Below are 19,884 nucleotides of genomic sequence, written 5' to 3'. Positions count from 1 at the left end.
GTCATCACAACACCGTACGATGAATGGAGACGTGACTTCTCCCAGCCACTCCCTCAGTCCTGAATTCTAATTCAAATGCCAAATGTACTCTCCTCCCACCTGAGGGCTAGCAGTGGTCACTGTCTTCATCACAGGTTCAATAGTGTGAGGCAGAGACACCAGAGTCTGAGGAAGGTAGAGGGGAAGGGACATCGAACCCATAAACACTCCTGAGTCTGCAGACAACCACTGTTGAAGTTGATCTTCAAACCTAAAGCATTTGAGAACGAGGAAGAAAACATTTAACTATCATTCACTTTTCTCTTATAAATTTTTTTTAAGATTTTAAGTAATCTCTACAACATGGGACTCTACAATCCCAAGATCAAGAGTCACGTTTCACCACCTGAGCCAGCCAAGCGCCCGCTACTTCTGATTTTTTAAAGCTTCACTGATTAAGGACAGAACAAAGTTACGACATCAACTGAGAAGCAGAGCCATACTCTTAAAATTTTTAATCTTCTCTTTAATTTATAAGCCCAAATTAGATTTAATGGAAAAGGTGGCATTTATGTAAAAAAAAATGCTTTTGGCTGTTACTTAACATTACTCATAATTCTCTCATTTGGTTCATTTTTTCTGGCTTATTTTGGTGTTTATAAGTAACTCTTATCTCTCTCTCCTTTTTTTAAGATTGATTTATTTGAGAGAGACAGCACACAAGCAGAAGGGGCAGAGGGAGAATCCCAAACCAACTCTGCAATGAGTGCAGAGCCCAACGTGGGGCTTGGTCCCATAATCCCGAGATCATAACCCAAGCCCAAATCAAGAATCAGATGCCGAGCCAACTGCACCAGCCAGGCGCCCCAGTAATTCTTATCTCTTGATAGATTATCCAAATTTAAAATTAACTCAAAATAATATCCCACTGCCACCTAACACATTTCAGAGTTTTTCACTCCACACACTTGTCTTAAAAACAATCGGAACCAACTGCTGAAATGATACCGACCTAGGAAAATCTACTCTGGAAATCACGGCACATGCACTCGCTCTTCCAACACGTATTTCTCATACCGCCACCAAACACCAGACACCATTCTAGGGACCTGGTACACACAAGGCCTGGCTGTAAGCAGCTTATACTTTAGTGAGGAGAGACAGGAATACAAGGTGAGGGAAATGTGGTCTGAAGGTGAGAAAGACAAAGCAGGGATATGACCAGAAGGTTCGGGGGGGGCGGCCAAAGAGGGCCTCACTGAGAAGTAGACGTTCGAGCACAGACTAGGCGCGAGTACAAGGTGAGCCATGGGGATATCAGGAAGGTGGCCAAGGAGTTCAGGCAAAAGGACCAGCGAACACAAAAGCCTGGCTGGGCCCTGCCTGGAACGCTGGAGGAGCAGAGAGGTCAGAAAGGAAATGGGACGCAGCTCACGCAGGGCCCGCCCGGCTCACAAAGACTCTGCCTTTGAGTGGAGAGGAAGCCACCGGAAGGTTATGATCAAAGGGTAACACCTGAAAGGCTCACACTGGGTCTGCCAAGACTAGACCACAGCTCACTACCAAAAATGGTCTGATTTTGAATCTGTTTTTCATAGAGAAGATAGGATTTATGGATGAACTGCACGTGGAGGGATAATTCCAAGACATCTGGCCGGGGCAGGTGCAAGGACACAGCCCCACCCACTGAGAAGACCATCGAAGGAGGAGCTGACTGGGAGAAACCTGGGAATTCGATTTGGGATGTTAGCACTGAGATGGCTGTCAGGCATCCCAAAGTCACTAATGAGGGTTTCAAGAAACCGGCTGGATATTCGAATCTGGATTTCAGAGAACTGAAAGGGGCTAAGATAGAAGTTCGGAGCTGTCAGAGTACTGCTGTTGTTTAAAAACCCACGAAACTGGATGCTTTCACTGGGGAGGGGGATGCAGGTGACACAGGAGACAGGTGGGAGTGTGGGGGGTAAGGAAGAACCCGGAGAGTCCTAGGGGGAGTTGCCAGCCGGGCAGGAAAGGGACTCGGGGCCTCCTGGGAGCAAGGAGGGAGAGAACAAAGGTATGAAACACTCCCGGGGACAGGTTCAAGTTCAGTTCAGCTGTGTGCAGGCTGCAGTGACCCTGACCAGAGCAGACGTGCAGGCATGGGGGTGGTCAGGAGAAACTGAGAAAAGAGACAGAAGTGAGGACCACACTGTTTTGAGTTTACAGTCAAGGGAGCAGAAACTCAGGGATGGTTCCCGGTCGCGGTGCCGGGGGGCAAAGGGGACACGACAGAGAGGGACGCTCACCAGAGTGTCCTGAGTGGGTGGAGATGGAATCCCAGGCAAGGGGAGGGGCTCCCCTTGGTGATAAGCTAGACCCAGGGAGGCTGCTGGGGGTGGGGGGTGCAGTATGGACCCGCCTGGCAAACTGCCTTCTTCCTGGCTCACTCAGTGAGACCGTAACCACAGTGGTGGGAGAACAGAGGAGGGTCTGCGGCGCCGGACAACGCCCCAGCGGCCTCAGGCTTGCCAAGCGCAGAGAGCTGGTGCCGGCCACACACTCAGCACTCACTCTCCGTGGAAGACACTCCAGAAGCCAGCCACACCTTCTTCCCTCCAGAAAACTGAGGACTGACTCAGTGAACAGTAAATGAAACGGATTTCCAATAAGAAACATCGTAAGACATACTAAGGCCCTGCCTCTGCCTTCAAGGACCTTGTACCTCACATGTCTGCCTGGCCTTTTTCAAACAAAGTCACGTCCCTGGGATCCTTACTCACCCAGCAGGAAGCAGCCTAAAGGATACAATAAACAGAAGGGAATGGACTTTACCTCTTGCTCTCCTCTTTCTCCAGCAGCAGACTCCGGGACAGACACTGGGCCAGGAGCTCCTGGGTAGAGGCTCCGCACATCAGATCGTGGGTACTGGGAACCACCCCCTCTGGGCTACGTTCCACATTCCTCTTCCCTTTGCGGTGCATGTGCAGTAACGGAGCCGGAAACTTGTTCGCAGGATGAAAAGACTTTATCCCCAAACTGTAAGTACATGTTTTGAAATGGTTATGGTCAGGAAAGAGGGAGAAAGGGTTCCTCCAGCATTAGGAGTGCGGGTGTAGACAAAGAGTCCCAGACCTTGCCTATTTCTGGCTTCCCTTGGGGTCAGGCTTGGGCACAGTGGGAGGGCAGCCTCTGCCTCCCAGACTAGGCTTCCCTTCTCTCCTGGGTAGCTGGGTGCTCGGAGCTTCTCTCCTCGGAGTTTGGTTTCCCATCCCAGGGTTAGCAACAAGGTCTCTATTTTCCCCTAATATTGGCAAAGTCCTTATTTTCACATTGAGCTCTTAAATGCCTGTGTAAGTAATCTTCACAAACAGTGGGAGAAAGGGGATCTACTATTTTTTTCTAAACAGATGCCAATGTCTGTCCTCTTCTCACTGGTATGGCATGGTACTTCGCCACACGTGGTTCTTTCTGGACTCCCCGATCTTTGTCTGCTGTAACTTTACTATACGTTCTGGCATCAGGCACGGCAGACCCTCCTTGTTACTCTAATTCAAAATTTTCTGAACAACTGCTACACATTTTTTTATCCTGATGAATTTCAGAATTAACTTGTCAAGACCAGGGGTATAAATCCTTTTGGGTTTTTGATTAGAAATGCCCTGACGTTACCGTTTAAGAACTGATGTCTTTACAGCACTGCATTTTCCATCAAAGCTAGCCGGTCCCTCGTTTATTCAGGTTTTCTTTGCACCTTCAGGGCCCTGAGAGTTCCTTTCACGGGGGTTTAGTGCCTTTCCTGGGTCAGATTATGTCCCTGTGTTAGGGGTTTGGTGCTGCCGTGAATGACAATCTTTATCTGCGGTACGCCTGTCTGATCACCTTGCTGAACACTGAAGGATGTAACTTTCAAGGCTGTAACTATTAATTTTCCTGAACTGACAGTTTTACTGTGTGGAAATGACAGTTCCTCCTACCTTTCAATATTTATGTCATCTTATCTGTGTCCCTGAACTGGATATTTCCAGGACAACAGTGAACAAGTGACATCAGGGGCAGCTCAGGCTGGTTCTGACATCAGTGTTTCTAATGTCTAAGCAAGAAGCATTTTTTTTTTTCTTGGTAGTTTTATGGTAGAAAGCCTTATCAAGCTAAGGAATTTTTTTACCCAAGTTTGATAAGAAATTTTTTTAGGAATGAGTATAAATTGGGGTGGGAGGGTATAAATTTTAAGAAAAGCATTTAGGGGCGCCTGGGTGGCTCAGTGGGTTAAAGCCTCTGCCTTCGGCTCAGGTCATGATCTCAGGGTCCTGGGATCGAGCCCCACGTCAGGCTCTCTGTTCAGCAGGGAGCCTGCTTCCCTTCCTCCCCCTCTGCCTGCCTCTCTGCCTACTTGAGATCTCTTATCTGTCAAATAAATAAATAAAATCTTAAAAAAAAAAAAAAAGAAAAGAAAAGCATTTAAACACTGAAATGATCACTGTTTTTCTGCTCTGACGACAAATTAAATTAGTTGATTTCTGTTGATGTGGTTTATCCTGAGATAAAGCCTCTTTGTGATTTTTTTTTATGTACAAGATTGTATGTGCTAACATGTTTTATTCAGTACTTTCGAACCAGGTTTATTAAGTCAGATGAGATGTCAGCTTTCTTTTGTCTACACTCTCCTGGCTATGTTACGATTTCAGAGTCAGGTCTGTCTGATAAATGACGTGTTTGCATAACGATTATCTGTTCCTCAAGTGCTTGTCAGAATATACACACAGTAGGCTAGAACATTCACGTTCTATGTACTCGGGAGGAGAATAATTCAGTTGTTCTGCTGCCTGTCGGGACAGATACACAATGGGCACAGATCTTACCGCTCCTGGCTCAGATGTAGCTCCTTCTGTGTCTGCATTCTGGCTTGTTCCCATGACAAGGGAACATCATATTTTTTCAAGTGGTTTTTAAAAAAATACACACATATCTGACCATCTTCACTCAGAGCCTCTGAAAAAACAGTACAAAAACAAATGAGAAAATATCAAAAGAGCAACAAATGACTGCTTGAAATTTGCTTAAATACACCAATTTAAGGACAAGCCCTACCGATTAATTCAAGTCACACAATTATGTGACTCCCAAGCTTAACCAAATACGCCCCAACATCCGTGGGTCATTTAAGGCTCAGACAGGCTCACGTCCAGACTATGGCATGGCCAGGATGACTACACAAAGTCACCCAAATCAAACTTAGAGCCAGCCCAGGGGCCCACTTCAGGGAGGTAGGTCCAGGTTCTCCTGGAACATTCCTAGCTCCTCCCAGTGTTTACAGTCACCTGGAAGTCACTGACGTGACCCCACGGCACCGAGTGCGAACTACCTGCTGTGACGGGAAGCCTGGGGGGCGTCCAGTCCCTCAGCTTGTGGTTGATGCACAAAGCAATGACATCATCCCACGGGATGTCAGCGACCGAGGGCCCCGTGCCCTGGCCCAGGGAGCGGCTTCTGCTCTTCCACCGGCGGTAGGTTCTGCAGAGCAGGTTCTCCACCTGGGACTGGAGGACGGGCTGCGTCTGGCGAGAGCTGGGGATCTGGGAGGCGTACTGGACGACCATGGAGCACACGGGGAGCCAGGGCGCTGCAGAGAAAGCACCTCCTCAGTTACAGCGTTTGGCCAAAGTACAGGCAGCCACTACACGCTCCCTCTACATTTTCTTAGAAAAAGACAACCGTGTACTTGAGAAGTTTGCTTTCGAATTTGAAAACAACAGAAACTCAGCGGCTCAGGGAGGGAAGAGCATCTCCCTCCCTGTGTCCCAGTAAGAGACCAGTCACCCCGGACAAAATACACAACAAAGAGTCCGCCCTAGGGGCTCTGACTATCGGGGCCTGTGGTTGCACGAGAAATCTGCATTTTAACCAGCAACCAGGTGGCTCTGGTACAGGAAGTCAGGGTTTCTCCCGGGGAACCCTGTCCTAGCCCACAGCACAGCGGTTTACGCTGACTTCCTTCCCTTTTGGGTTTCTTCAGTAACGTGCATCTGTTGGACCTGCTGAAGGCCACACCCCGAAGTTCAGAAGGACACCTGAGGCCTCTGTTCCACAAGGCCCACAAGGACAGTGGTCCTGCCAAGGCCACATGTTGTGCCACCTAAGTAGCAAAGAGCCTCATCCCCTCCTACCAGCATCAATAAGGGAAGAGACAACCTCCTTGCCCAGCCCAGGAGACCTATGAAGACTTCATCCAAACAGCCTCACCCGGGCACAACCAGAGTCAGAGAACAGAGGCTTCTCCAACAAAGAAGGAAGCCCGGTGTTAAGGCAGTAGAGAGCAGCATGGCCCCGGCAGAGCCGGCAATGCAGGCAGGGCCACCTGGTCCCCAGGCTCTCTGCCCCCACGCCGTGCCAAAGGCCGGACAGGACCTGCCGTCAATTCCAAAACCACAGGCCTTGGGTCAAGTATCCCTCTCGACACCACTCACCACATTCTTCCTTGGGCTGTGCAGACACCCCCAGACCGCTCTCCTGGTGGTAAAGAGCCAAGAGCCCCCCACGCAGAGCCCCCCAACCCCGACCCCTGAACCGAAGGGCAGGCGCGAGCAGGTACAGTGCGGGACCGGGGCAGGAGGACGTACGAAGCTCGCGCTGGTGCCCAGCACCCGCCGGACTCGGTAGGGTAAGAAAAGAAACGGGAGGCTTGGCTGTCCCACGGGCCCCCCAGCCAGGACCCCCGCGGGACACGCACCCCCCGCGGGCGGAAGGTCCATCTGTGGCAGCCGGAAGCTGAGCACCGCCTGCCTCAGCCAGGCCAGGTGCTCCGGGGCGTTCCAGTGCAGGTGCGGGAGCAGCCGGCTGCCCCCCGCCTCAGCAAACTCAGTGACAGGCCAGGACAGGTCGCACAGCTGCTCAGAGGACACCAGGGAGGCCAGGAAGTGCAGCACGCTGTTGAACAGCTCGATGATGGCGCCGGGCTCCTGCGAGGCCAGGCCGCCCTGCCGCCTCTCTCTTCTGTCGCGGAAAAACCGGCCACTAAACTCGCGCCCGACGCCGTCTTCCACGTACTGAGTGAGGGTCTGGCAGCAGAGGTCAAGGGAACGGGGGCAGTGGGAGACCAGCCACTGCACGGCCCGCGACACCTGAGACACAAAGACAGTCCGAGGAGGCTCAGTTGAGCAGCTCGTCCCGCGTTTCCGAAAGAGCTTCCTGAAGGTGCGCCGGCCGCAGCGGCCACGGCGGACGCCCCAGCAAGCGCCAGCCCGGCAGCCGCTCGAGGAAGCAGGCAGGAGCCTCCACTGCAGAGGGGCTCGGCCTCCTACGCCTCCCCGAGAGGGGCCGCGGGTCCCACCCGACGCCCAGGAACACAGCCCGCAGGATCAGCCCGGAGGCGCGCGGGCCCAAGGGAAACCAGTCCCGAGCGTCGTGTTCGCCGCGCCCAGCGAGGGAGGCCGTGTCTCCCCACGCTTCGGAGGACTAGCGTCTCACTGCGCGCCCCCCGCGCCCAGCCTGTGGACCCTTCTTCCCGCAGCCGCTCCCACTTCTGTCCCTAACTGAAACTGTTACAACAGAGCCTCTGAAAAAAGTTACACGAACAACTTAATTGGCTGCAGAGAGCAAGACTGGGGGGCATATTTGATCTTTTATTTTGATTTCTGCTTATATTTTTTGAAACAGGCCTGTCAAAACAATAAGCGGTGATATGTGGAATTTGAGAAACGAAACAGGATCAAAGAAGGGAGGAAAAAACAAAACAAGACGAAACCAGAGAGGGAGGCAACCCGTGAGACGGTCTTACGCACAGGAACCAAACCGAGGGCTGCTGGAGCGGGGCGGGGTGGGGGCAGGGGTTGATCGGGGGATGGACATTACGGAGGGCACGTGATGGAATAAGCCCCAGGTATTCTGTAAGACTGATGACTCACAGACAGCTTACTCAGAAACCAGTAACATCATAACACTGTATGGTACTGAATTTACGTAAAAAATAATCTTTTTAAAAATCCAAGAAATAATATAAACCACATTTAAGACAGAACAAAAGGGGAAATTGCAATGTCTTACTGGGCCTTTAAAAGTGATGAAGACTACACTGGGGAAGGGATGTGCTACGGTGAATGCTGTGAAGTGTATAAACCTGGCAATTCACAGACCTGTACCCCTGGGACTCATAATACCTTCTATGTTAATAAAAATTAGAAAAATAAAAAGATGAAGACTTACCTTAGTTGTGCCTTGTAAATCATTAACGGAATCAGGGATCGCAATAACGGTATAATCTGAAATCAGCTTAGCTGAAACCAAGTCCCGCAGCATCAGACCTTTGACAGAAGTAAGTGGAGGTCACGGTCCTCTGGTCTCAGTGTGCAGACAAGCGAACACATCTCCCTGCACTGACCCCACCCCGCCCTGCTCCCAGTGACTGCTGCCCCCCGACCCCCCGCGCCACACTGCAGGCGCTTCATCAGGCCAGGGGCTCGACCCATTTGTTAACCGTACTGGTTCACCAACAAAACCGCCTTCACAAACCGTCTTCCACTTCCTTCTCCACGGCGTCCCCTGCCGGGCTAGGTACGAGGACCACGAGTGGAAGCGCAGGCTGGAAGGGCTTGGCCTGGAGAAGCTGCTTGAGCTGCAGCAGCGCAGACAGCCAGTACACGTCCTCCTCCGCCACGTCCTCGCTCTCCACTTTGGGCGGAAGCAGGAGCATGAGCCCACTGGCTCCCAGGAGCTCCTTCTGCGTCTCCACGGCATCGAGGGCGCAGTCGCTGAGAGCACCGTGAGCCACCTGGAACAACGTCTAGACCATCAGGAGGGACATGCCGGGGGACAAACCAGCAGAGACGGCGAGCCCCTGAGCCATGCAGCCAAATGCTCACTGCTCGCCCGGCTGCCCTCCCTCCCCGAGACTGCAAATTAGTGCAAGAAATAACCAGGTCAACAGATAATTCAGCCTCTAGCCGTAACTGTTGGAAGACATTCCTTTAATCCGAATAATATCCCTTAAACAGGTATAAAACAGATATAAAAACAGGTAAGGTATGCCCATGACAACAGATTGGGGTAAAGGCAAACCGGCAGCAGACAAGGGATTCTGACCAGTTTCTCGAGAGCGTCGTGCGGATGGGAACAGCCACGGGATTAAGGAAGCAGAGGAAGCTAGACCTGAAGGGCTAGAGATGTAGGTACGGAAGGAACCAGACCAGCTGCGCCTGCAAAAGCCCTGAGCACTCAGACCCAGTGGCACCAAGAGCCAGAGGTGAGGTTCAGGACCGAATGGACAAGTCACCCACAGAGCCGTGGTCCCACAGGTCGTCCAGGCACCTGCAGGCAGCCTCTAAGTGCATCCTGCCCCCTGCGCAGGCATCCTACCCTGAGAGGATGCAGGCATCGTGGAGGGGACTTAGCACTGGCCACTCCCACCTGTCCCTCTTAGCGACAATCCAAAGATCCTCTGGAATCCTTTCCAAAGAAACCAAACAATGCAACAGAGAGACGTGCAGGTCCTGACATCTGGGGGACCCCCCCCAAAGATGGGCTTGCTATTCAGTTACCCTCCACCCCACCCCAAACACAGAACTTATGACCAGCCTTTTAGGGCTTCATTCAGGTACAGCAGTCTCAGGTAAGGTGCCTGAGAAGAGCCTCCAACATAAAAGAGAGACTAGAATAGTAAAGGAAATCCAAAGGAAACAGATAATGCATGGGACATAAGGAAACTCAGAGCTCGAAAATCCTAATTTCCTCTGATGGTGCATCCAAAAATCGTCACAAGATGACATGGTAAAAGTCAAATAAGGATAAGAATGAGAAAATGAGCTGATACATATGGAACAAAAAACTCAACAGGACATTGGATTGTGAAGGCAATGAGTCTCCCAGAGCACAGTATATATAAACAAGACAGAAAATAGGGTAGGAAGGGTAAGATGCTCAGAGGGTTAATTGATGAGATCCAACACCTGCCTCACAGGAGTTCAAGAGAGAACAGAAAAAACCAGAAGGCAAACCGTGGCACTGAGATGCATGAACGTCCCACAAGCGCAACAGTCGTCTCCAGCCCGCAAGGACCGCCCAGCCCAGCAGTGTGAGCGCAGGAAGTCAGCACCGGGCATACCCAAGTGGACCTTCAGAACCCCGGGGACAAAGCGCAGGCTTCGGGAGAAAAACAAGCTACAGAGAAAAGAACACGAATCACCTGAGACATCGCAACAGCTCCGGATGCCAGGTGACCGCAACGCAAAACTGGAAGGAAAACCTTTCAACCCACACTTCTACAAACCTCACTAACCCGTAACGCAAATGAGGGTAAACACATGTCCAGAGAGTCAAGGAATAAGAAAATCGCGTTCCCACAGAGCCTTTCTTTGGAAGAAACTAGAACAGGAGCCCCACCAAACAGGAAACGAAACCAAGAAAAAACATAGCTGCTGCTGCCAACGGCAGGACCAAATAAGCACTCGGTAGGAGTCCGCTGTGGTCCTAAGGGCGTGGCAGCTCTAACCCACTGCACCCAAGGGCGCCTGTGTGCGGTGCCACCACGCGGCGGCTCTGTGGCGGGGGCAATTTAGTCTAACTTCTCAGAGCCTCAGTTTGTTCTTAGGTAAAAGAGGGATCACAGGATCTCTCACTCACATGTGGAATTTACAAAACAAAACAAATGAGCAAAGGGGGGAAAAAAGAGAGAAAGAGAGACAAACCAACAGACAGACCGTTAACTGATGGTCGCCAGAGGCGAGGTGGGTGAAACAGGCGATGGGGGTTAAGGAGTGCACCAGTCATCATGAAATAAATACATAAATAAAAATAAGAACATAACACAAAATAAAATAAAACACATAAGCAAGCAGGAGTGGGAGAGGGGAGAATGACAGTCATAATTTGGATTATCAGCCACGGAGGAGGCATGCTCGACACTTCCCCTCCAACAGCTTCCCTCTCCCACTGGGACATTAGCTCCTAAAAACGGGGATTGGTGTTGCTTTCTGCTACATCCCCAGCACTTGGAATAATGCTTCAAGACAGAGAAATCACTCAGTAAATACGTGTGAAATGCAGACCTGAATGAATGGATGAGGAACGCGGTGTGACTTCTGAAGGTGAGAGGCTTTCTCTCCAAGAGGTATAAGCCAGTCCGAGATAGATTAAAAACCAAAACAAAGAAACAAAGCAAACACTAGGTAATGGGAGGAAATGAACAAAATGAAAACCAGGAGTGCTCAGAGAGCAGAGACCCTGTTGGCGTTATACAAATAAACAATAATATAAAATACTAAAAAAAGATAGGGGGCTCCCAAGAGCACTCATACACAAAGAACTTGCCCAAGGTCAGAGTCAGCATGGGAAGGAGCAGGACCACGCAACTGGTGTGGAGACCGCGTGGCAGCCACACGCTGGGATTCAAGGTCAGCCCGGGGGGAGCAAGAGGCTGGCACTTTCTCAAAGGAAGGGTAAGGTGAAGCGACAGAGCATCTGGAAACCTCTCCTGAGATGTACACAGCCCACGTGCTGGCATATTTGGGCAAAAATTAAGCAAAGATACAGAGAAAACGACATTAAGTGAGAAAGTAAGGCAACTATTACTTGCCAAAAAAGTAAGAGATGTAGTCACAGAACACTTGCTGGTTCTGGGGCAAACAGCAGTCACACGGCCATCAAAATGGGACCCCGCTCACTGAGGTAAGATAAAGTGATGATGTAGCCACCCCGGACACTGGGGAGGGCTGGGGAGGACCATGATGTAAGAGTTCACTCCCCACGCGGCACGGGGTGCAGCCACGAGGACGCCCCCACGATCCCACCTGCCAGTGCCCATGCCCTTGCGCGATCCCCGGCCCTGCCTCGCTTTGAGTAGACAGAATCAGACTAAAGTGACTGGATGTCACCTCTACGATCAGGTTAGAGAGACTCCGCCATCTTGGCCAGCTGATGGCCGCCGGCCGCCATGTTGTAAGCTGCCTCGTGGAGAGGCCCCAACCACGGCCGGCGAGCAAGTGAACCGTGCCCGCGACCACGAGAGGGAGCTTCGAAGTGATCGTCCCTCAGTCACGCTTTCGGAAGGAGACCAGAGCTCTGGCTTCCGTCTCCATTTCTACCCTGTGAGGAACCCTGAGCTCGAGGCCCCAACTAAACCACCCCTGCACTTCTGACCCACAGAAGCTATGAGATAATAAACGTTTTGCTATTTGAAGCTGCTAAGCTTGGGAGTAATTTGCTGTGTAGCAAAAGATGTATTTTAATGGGAAGTCCGGGAAGAACCCCTGAAGTAGGTAAGCCGAGAAAGAGCATCGGAAGCGCGCGATCCGGAAACACAACAGAAATCGCGCCCTGGGGACAGGGCTGGGAGAGGGGCAAGGGCTGCTGGGCCTCGTGATACATCACGAGAGGTTGTCTGACTTTTTAAAGACCTGCAGGCACTGCTTTGACTAAAAGACTTAAGAATAAAGGTAAGACGAACAGCAACCCGATCGTCCAGCTGGTAAAAGGTGACTTTACGGTCACAGGAAGAAAGGGAAGAACATGAGCCAAGACATGACCACGACCCCGAAACAGGGCATAAATGGCTCTCACCATCTTTATGCTTCCTCTGTATTTCCTGTATTTCTGAAGTTTCACACATGTATTACTTTTACATTTAGAAATTAAAATAAATAGTATTAAGATGGAAAAGCACAGGCCCCCGGCTGGCTCAGTCAGAAGAGCATGTGACTCTTGATCTCAGGATCGTGAGTTCAAGCCTCACTTTGGGTGTGGCATTTACCTAAATAAGTAAATAACTAAAATAAATAAAATAAAGTGGAAACACAAAATAAAAACCCTATAACCAAACTACAATTTAAAGTAGTTCCGATTTGAAGAGGGAACATGGAGTACAGTATCACATGCAGGTGAGCAAAGAGTGACACGAAGGTGACTTTTCTTAGGAAGAGGAGAGGTCTGGGCGCAGTAGGCCAAGTCAGGACACACGGGGGTGAGCAGATTCTCGCCGAGCCCTCATCGGAGCACGCAGCCCAGCTGGCCGTCATGAGACCTTGGCGCAGTGAGTCATGACCACGTTAGAGACGGCACCACAACTACGCTCGAGGAGCGGCCAGAGCAGCCCTTGTAATCCCAGATCTGCTCCAGCCAAAAGCCCACACTTTCTACCTTGCACAGCTCTACTCCAAGCAAATAAAATACCCATCTGGGTTTATCTGAACACATACACTAATACCACGAATACCTACAATTTATTTATGTAGGCTTGCAACTAATGAGGAAATAGGTTCTCATTCAAGAACCAGGTGACAGCTGCCAGAGGGGAGGGCGTGGGGGCTTGTCAAAATGGAGGAGAGTGGGAGTCACGAGCTTCCAGGCACGGCATGAGTAATCGGGGATAGAAGGCACAGGACAGGGAATACAGTCAATGCTACTGTGACAGCGCCGCGTGGGGACCGTGAATACACCGTGCTGAGTACACCGTAACGGACAGACTTACAAATCATCATGCAGTATACCTGAGATCCATGTGAACACTGCACATCAACTACACTTCAATTAAAAAAAAAAAGGAATCTCTTGCGGCACCTGGGTGGCTCAGTGGGTTAAGCCTCTGCCTTCGGCTCGGATCATGATCTCAGGGTCCTGGGATTGAGCCCCACATCGGGCTCTCTGCTCAGCAGGGAGCCTGCTTCCCTCCTCCCCTCTGCCTGCCTCTCTGCCTACTTGTGATCTGTCTGCCAAATAAATAAATAAAATCTTTAAATTTAAAAAAAAAAAGGAATCTCTCAGGGAACCAGTTACCATCTGTACTATATGAACACCTATAAAGAACAAAAATTAGAACTTACAATCCAAAACTGGGGACAACTTGAATATAAAACAAAACCAACTGACCTGAAATGCCCAACACTGAACTTCTACAGTAGCTGGGACCCAGTTCAGTGAAAACTGCACAGGGTTAAAAACCATTCGTCTTCTGTAAAAACTGATGTATCAAGAAGCTATTGTAACAAAATGTCAGCTATTGGCAAACCACAGGACACAAGAGGCACTGCGTTTCTGTGAAATGCTCTGTCTCTTATCCTTCTTGGGTTAATTACCGGAGGCCCGTGGAGTTCAGGGCTCGTGATTATGTGAATCCATGCGTTTGTTCAGGATGGTTTGTGAGTTTCCCCCAAGTTCTCAAAGAGGTCTGTGACCTGAAATGGTTAAGGCTCACTGCACTCCTGAGAATCTAGCTTGGTATGTCACACCAAGAGGGTGTTCATGGGATGTCATCAGGACATGAGGAGGGACATGACACGGCTTCTGAGCCTCCTACACTCCTTCAAAACCACTTCAAGGTATTTATATGATTCCAATAATGTCTAGGAATGAGTGAAATAAGAAAACCACAAAAGTAAATACACGGGATTCTCACCTTTATACACACACTGACAGCAATAGTCCGGTCCCCTTTGCTGCTGAGCGCGTGAAACAGAGCGAGCGTCTGGATGCCCCCAGCCTCGCTGTTTGTGCTGCCCACTGAGCCATCGCCTCCCATGAACTTGACTTGTAACCAGTTTGCTAAAATTCTGTGAAAAAAAGAAAACAACACCTTCAAAAAGATTCTAATTCTAAACGTAAACTATCAAGATTTTTAGGAAAAGTAATGAAGAGAAACACGAGACATGCAGGTTCACAGACACCAACTCTCGCTGCGCAGCTGAGCTAGACAAACCAGCTGTGACCGCAAACTGCCGCTAGAACCTCCAGGGGCAGCAGGAGGGGCACTCGTGAGCCTGCTCCACTACCGCGTGATCTGCAGTTCCGAAGCACTGAGAAGACTGTGAGTGATAGAAAAGGTCCTTCAGAGTCTGAAATACAGCTGACCCTTGAACAACACACGTCTGAACTATGTGGGTCCAGTTATATGCAGATTTTTTTTAATAACGACAGTACAGTACTAAAAATGCATTTTCCTTATGATTTTCTTAATAAAATTTTTTTCTAGCTTTATTATAAGAATATAGTATGTAACAGATATACAAAATACATGTTGATTGTTTATGTTAGGCTTCTGGTCAACAGCAGGCTATTAGTAGTTAAGTTTTGGAGGAGTCAAAAGTTATATTCAGATTTTTATCTGTGTAGGGGGGACTGACCTCCCTAACCCCCATGTCATACAAGGATCGACTATATACACGTTTTACAGAATCAAATTTCATGCCTGAGCTCTTAAGAATTATTGTAATGTATATTTCTTAGTGAACAAACTTATTAGTGAATCAGAAGACAGCTGTTTTGTTCTAAGAAATGAATCATCATTTAAATACTTTTAAAATACCACAAAACTCTCTTCTTTGCTCAGCTGTCTTACAATCTTTATGACTTTTTCCTGAGCTCGTATGTGTTTCAATAGTAACTGCTAAAAAAGGAATGTATTCAGGGAACTTAGTACCCTGACCCACCACTAACAGGAACAGAAAATGGTGCAGCCACTGTGGGACCGTTTGGCAATTCTTCAATGACTTTTAACCCTAAAGTGACCTCACAACCTTGCAATTCCACTCCCAGGTCTGTAAAAGACGGAACTGCAGACATGTGTCCACACAAACACATACACGTGAATGTTCACAGCAGAATTAGTCATAATAGCCACAGAGCAGAAACAACCCAAAGGCCCATCCGCTGATGAATAAATGTGCTGTACTCATACAACGGTCTATTACTCAGCCACAAAAAAAGAATGAAGGACTGGTATCTGCTACAAGATAAAATCCAGAAAACATGACGGCTGAGTGAAAGGTGCCAGTCATAACCCTACGGACAGGAGGACTCCCTTCATACAGGATGTCGAGCGCAGGAAAACACAGCGAAGACAGGAAATGTGTAAATGTGTTAGCTGTTTCCGGGCGCTGACAACAACGGCACGATGACTACTGCTAATGGACACGGGATTTCTTTGTTCTGGAATTCGTGGTGACGGCTGTACTCTCTGAAGATTAAAACCCAGTGAAACAGAAACTTTCAATGGGTAAAATCTATAACATGTGAATTACATGTCAATAAAGTTGCTAAAAAAGAAAAGTAACATGTTCCGCTTTGAAGTGATTCTGAAGGCCGTGTGCTTACAGGAAATAATGCCATCTCAATTTCCCGGATTTCTTTCTTAAAATACCAGTTTTTTTCCTTAAAAAAAAAAGGAACTGCAGCCAACACACTTGGAACGGCCCCCCGAACCGACAGTGAAGCAGGCCCCGGTCAAGCCCCCCCAGAACCGACAGTGGGGCAGGCCCCGGTCAAGCCCCCCCAGAACCGACAGTGGGGCAGGCCCCGGTCAAGCCCCCCCAGAACCGACAGTGGGGCAGGCCCCGGTCAAGCCCCCCCAGAACCGACAGTGGGGCAGGCCCCGGTCAAGCCCCCCCAGAACCGACAGTGGGGCAGGCCCCGGTCAAGCCCCCCCAGAACCGACAGTGGGGCAGGCCCCGGTCAAGCCCCCCCAGAACCGACAGTGGGGCAGGCCCCGGTCAAGCCCCCCCAGAACCGACAGTGGGGCAGGCCCCGGTCAAGCCCCCCCAGAACCGACAGTGGGGCAGGCCCCGGTCAAGCCCCCCCAGAACCGACAGTGGGGCAGGCCCCGGTCACTCCACTCAGCACAGCTTCAAACGAGGACTGACCCTTAAATGTTCCCGGGCCCAGTTTACAGCGTGAAAATTTAAATAATCTTAAGTGTCAACTTCAAATCACAAACAACACAGACTTCAGGTCCCTCATGCTTGATGCTCTCAGAGAAGTCACTCCGCCTCCGGCAGTCACCTTCTCGACCTCAAAGCCCAGAGAGAGAAACCCTTCCTGACCTGCCAGGGTTCCCTGGGGACTGCTCTTCTCCATCAGGCAACACCAGCACCAGCTTCCAAAACACACGCTCCCGCCTCCCAGGGAGGTGCTCGGCCACGAGAGACGGCAGGTCCAGGGGCACCCATGCCGCATCACTGGAAGGGGTAGAGCAGAGCGGGTAAGCCAGCGCACGAGCCCCAAGCACGAGGAGCAGGCGCACCGGGGGCGTGACAGACCTCAGCAGCTGCTTGTAGAAGTGCTGAACCTTCATCTGGTGCGCCGTCTTACTTCGGAGCCGCCTTAACCTACAGAGAAAGGAGAAGGACACTGTCGGCACGAGGCCAGCTCAGTGCCCATGCAAGGAGCTTGACAAATTACTTAATGATGTTTGCAGTGGACAGTAACTGCTTAGTAGAGTCTCCTGACGGGGAATGCTTAGGAGAGCAAGAAAACTTTTGCTGATGAAGAAACCAATTAGTCAATAGACCTGTTCACTCCACAAATATCAAGCAGTCATCTATCGTCCCTAGTGCCACCCACGGGAGATGAGCGGTGCACAGACAAAAATCCTGCCCTCTAGAACACGCTCTTGAGGACAGAAGAACTCCCATCAACAAGAACGGACATGGTATATCCACAAAGAGCAGAAGAGAAACAGGTGATTCTCAGTAAGATTCAATTACCAGGCCCTGAGTGTCCGAAGTGGAAAAGGCACGTGAATTCAAAGCATGTAGGACATGTCACATGTCCAGAACTGGAGAGGAAAACAGCTTTCAGGAACACAGTCCTGTGTCTATCTTCACTTTCTCTGATTCTGCCCGTCTTCCCGCCAAATGCACACATTACTCCCTGTTCTCTCTATAAAGCCAGGAGCGGCGGGGGAGCACCAGGTAGCCGCGGCAGGCCGAGCGCTAACCTGGTACAGGAGATGCCCACTTTCCCTGCGTGGCCCAGGTCCAGAAGGCCCTTGGCCAAGTTCTCCTGAGCAATGGGACACTCTGCACTGGGCACTAATGCCCTGAGCCGGTCGTTCATGTCCACACAGCAGGGTGCCGCAGGGAAGGCTCGCATCTGGCGCCTCAGTTTCTTCCGGGCCGCGACGGCTTCCCTCCACCTGGAAGATACAGCATCGTATCATCACTGGGTACTTTAAAGTTGACTACAGGGACAAACGCAAAAGCACAGTCCAGCACTGTAACATACGGAAGCACATTTTCTGGCAATGTTTAGGTCTTTTTCAGCAAGAATCCTCAAACTGAGAAATAAATCAGAATTAAAATTAATACTCGGGCACAGGGAAGTCGTGACAGCCGATGAGTGGTGGTGAACAACAAAACTATCGAGCTTCAATTAAGCACCGAAGCCAAACCATGTCTGGAAGCCAGTCTGGCAAATACGGGTACAAATTCGAGACACACCCATACTCTGACCCAGCAAACACCACTTCTGGGAGCTTCTCTCCAGGTGTCCTCGCACCCGTGTGAAAGGTCTGTACAAGGACAGTCCCCGCAGCACTCTCTGTCACAGCTACAAAGAAAAGCCACGTGAAAGTCCATCAACTAAGAACCAGGTAGGTCATTCGTGGGGCCACCGACACCTGGAAGAGTCCAATATGTGGTGGTGGTTACAGGCCTCACCTGACCTCAAACAGAGTAAAGAAGGGCTGGCACGGGGGCGCCTGGGTGGCTCAGTGGGTTAAAGCCTCTGCCTTCGGCTGAGGTCATGATCCCTCGAGTCCCGCACTGGGCTCTCTGCTCAGCGGGGAGCCCACTTCCTCCTCTCTCTCTGCCTGCCTCTCTGCCTACTTGTGATCTCTGTCAAATAAATAAATAAATAAAATCTAAAAAAAAAAAAAAAAAAAAAAGAAGGGCTGGCCCGGAGGAGAGAACGTGCTGTCGTCTGTCCTACCTACCACGAAAAAGGGCAGAAGGCTTCTGGATGGGTACTCAGCAGTTGTCTCTGAGGAGGGAAATGGAGGTCTCTTGTGGAACAGAGACTCCTTTCTCCCTCTAGTCCCCTGTACATGGTTGAAACTTCAAGGTACACTGTTACTTATTTTAAATGAAATTATGAAATGAAGCACCATACAACAAACATAGTACATGCCCAGTTTAAAGACTAATGATAAATAAAACAGCCACATACTTTCAACCAATCGAACAGCAGTGGCCATGACCAGCACTGGGCCCTACTCAACCACACCCCCCCTCTTGCTCCCGAAGGTGACCACTGTGCTAAGTTCCTGTTCGTCGTCTTCCTTTTCCCCATGGTTATACGACTATATGTAAATCCGAAACAATCTACTTTGAGTACACACCCTATGTTGTACACATTTCCCTAAGAATTGCTTTTTTCACTATAAATTATGTTTTAGAAATTCCTCCCTGTGGGTGCATACAGCTGGAAGTTGTTTGGCTTATTCACGGCCATCTCCCTGTGTCGAGAGCAGTGGGTCAATGAGAGAAAGTGCCTAGAAATACTCGTCGAAATACAGAACAGCTCCCAATCTCATTGCTTACTTATCCCCTTAGCGCCCCCCCATCAGGAAGGAGCGTGTTTCACGTGTGTATGTAACCATCTCCGAAAGCATAATCTTGTCAAAGGCTCTCTCCACGTGCATCCACTTCATCTGTAAGGACAGAGGACTCACCGCTGGAGATACTTGCAGAAGCACTGAAGCTCCTGGAGGGTCTCCTTCGCAGTCTGGAAAATCTCTTCCCCAAGAAACAAGTCCACCAGGTGGGCACAGACATCCTCACAGCAACGGGCCACGCGGACCTTCTGGTCCGTCTCCACTGCACTCCTACAGAAGAGGGCAATCAGGATGCGGGCACGGCACCCAGGCCCACACACACTGAGGGCTTGCCCTACGCGATGGCAAGAGCCACATCCTTGCTACTGAAATGTAATTGCGTCTCTGTCAAATAAATAAGATATTTTTTAAAAAAGAGAGAGAGAAGCTTAAAGATTTTCATTTTACTTAACGTACAGACACCTGAAAAGATAGAGAAAAAAAGAATGAAAGCGGTATGGGGTACTACATCATAGGTCCAACAGAGCCCTTGCAAATAGTCAATCAATAAACCTTTATCTTAATAAAATAGTTACAAATTTTAATTTTTAAATGACCAGTAAGGAAACTACAAC

The 19,884-nt window shown here is 49.9% G+C and overlaps 1 protein-coding gene across 1 annotated transcript in view; it reads right to left on the bottom strand.

The window, feature by feature from the left end:
* MCM3AP (minichromosome maintenance complex component 3 associated protein) overlaps positions 1 to 19,884 on the bottom strand; it is a 49,329-nt gene that overhangs the window by 1,327 nt on the left and 28,118 nt on the right. The window contains exons 16-27 of the mRNA XM_080801723.1: positions 19,388 to 19,540; positions 17,654 to 17,851; positions 16,974 to 17,042; positions 16,758 to 16,892; positions 14,339 to 14,492; positions 8,467 to 8,725; positions 8,161 to 8,258; positions 6,689 to 7,079; positions 5,324 to 5,581; positions 4,821 to 4,950; positions 2,794 to 2,997; positions 100 to 250 (exon numbers count right to left, since the gene is read on the bottom strand). Coding sequence (XP_080657849.1) covers positions 100 to 250; positions 2,794 to 2,997; positions 4,821 to 4,950; positions 5,324 to 5,581; positions 6,689 to 7,079; positions 8,161 to 8,258; positions 8,467 to 8,725; positions 14,339 to 14,492; positions 16,758 to 16,892; positions 16,974 to 17,042; positions 17,654 to 17,851; positions 19,388 to 19,540 — 2,200 coding nt within the window. The remainder of the gene's footprint in view (positions 1 to 99; positions 251 to 2,793; positions 2,998 to 4,820; positions 4,951 to 5,323; positions 5,582 to 6,688; positions 7,080 to 8,160; positions 8,259 to 8,466; positions 8,726 to 14,338; positions 14,493 to 16,757; positions 16,893 to 16,973; positions 17,043 to 17,653; positions 17,852 to 19,387; positions 19,541 to 19,884) is intronic.

Source organism: Martes martes (assembly GCF_963455335.1).
Source record: "Martes martes genome assembly, chromosome: 1".
Lineage (NCBI taxonomy): Eukaryota > Metazoa > Chordata > Mammalia > Carnivora > Mustelidae > Martes > Martes martes.
The sequence above is the reverse complement of the archived record's forward strand: the minus strand, read 5'-3'. Positions and strand labels throughout refer to the sequence as shown.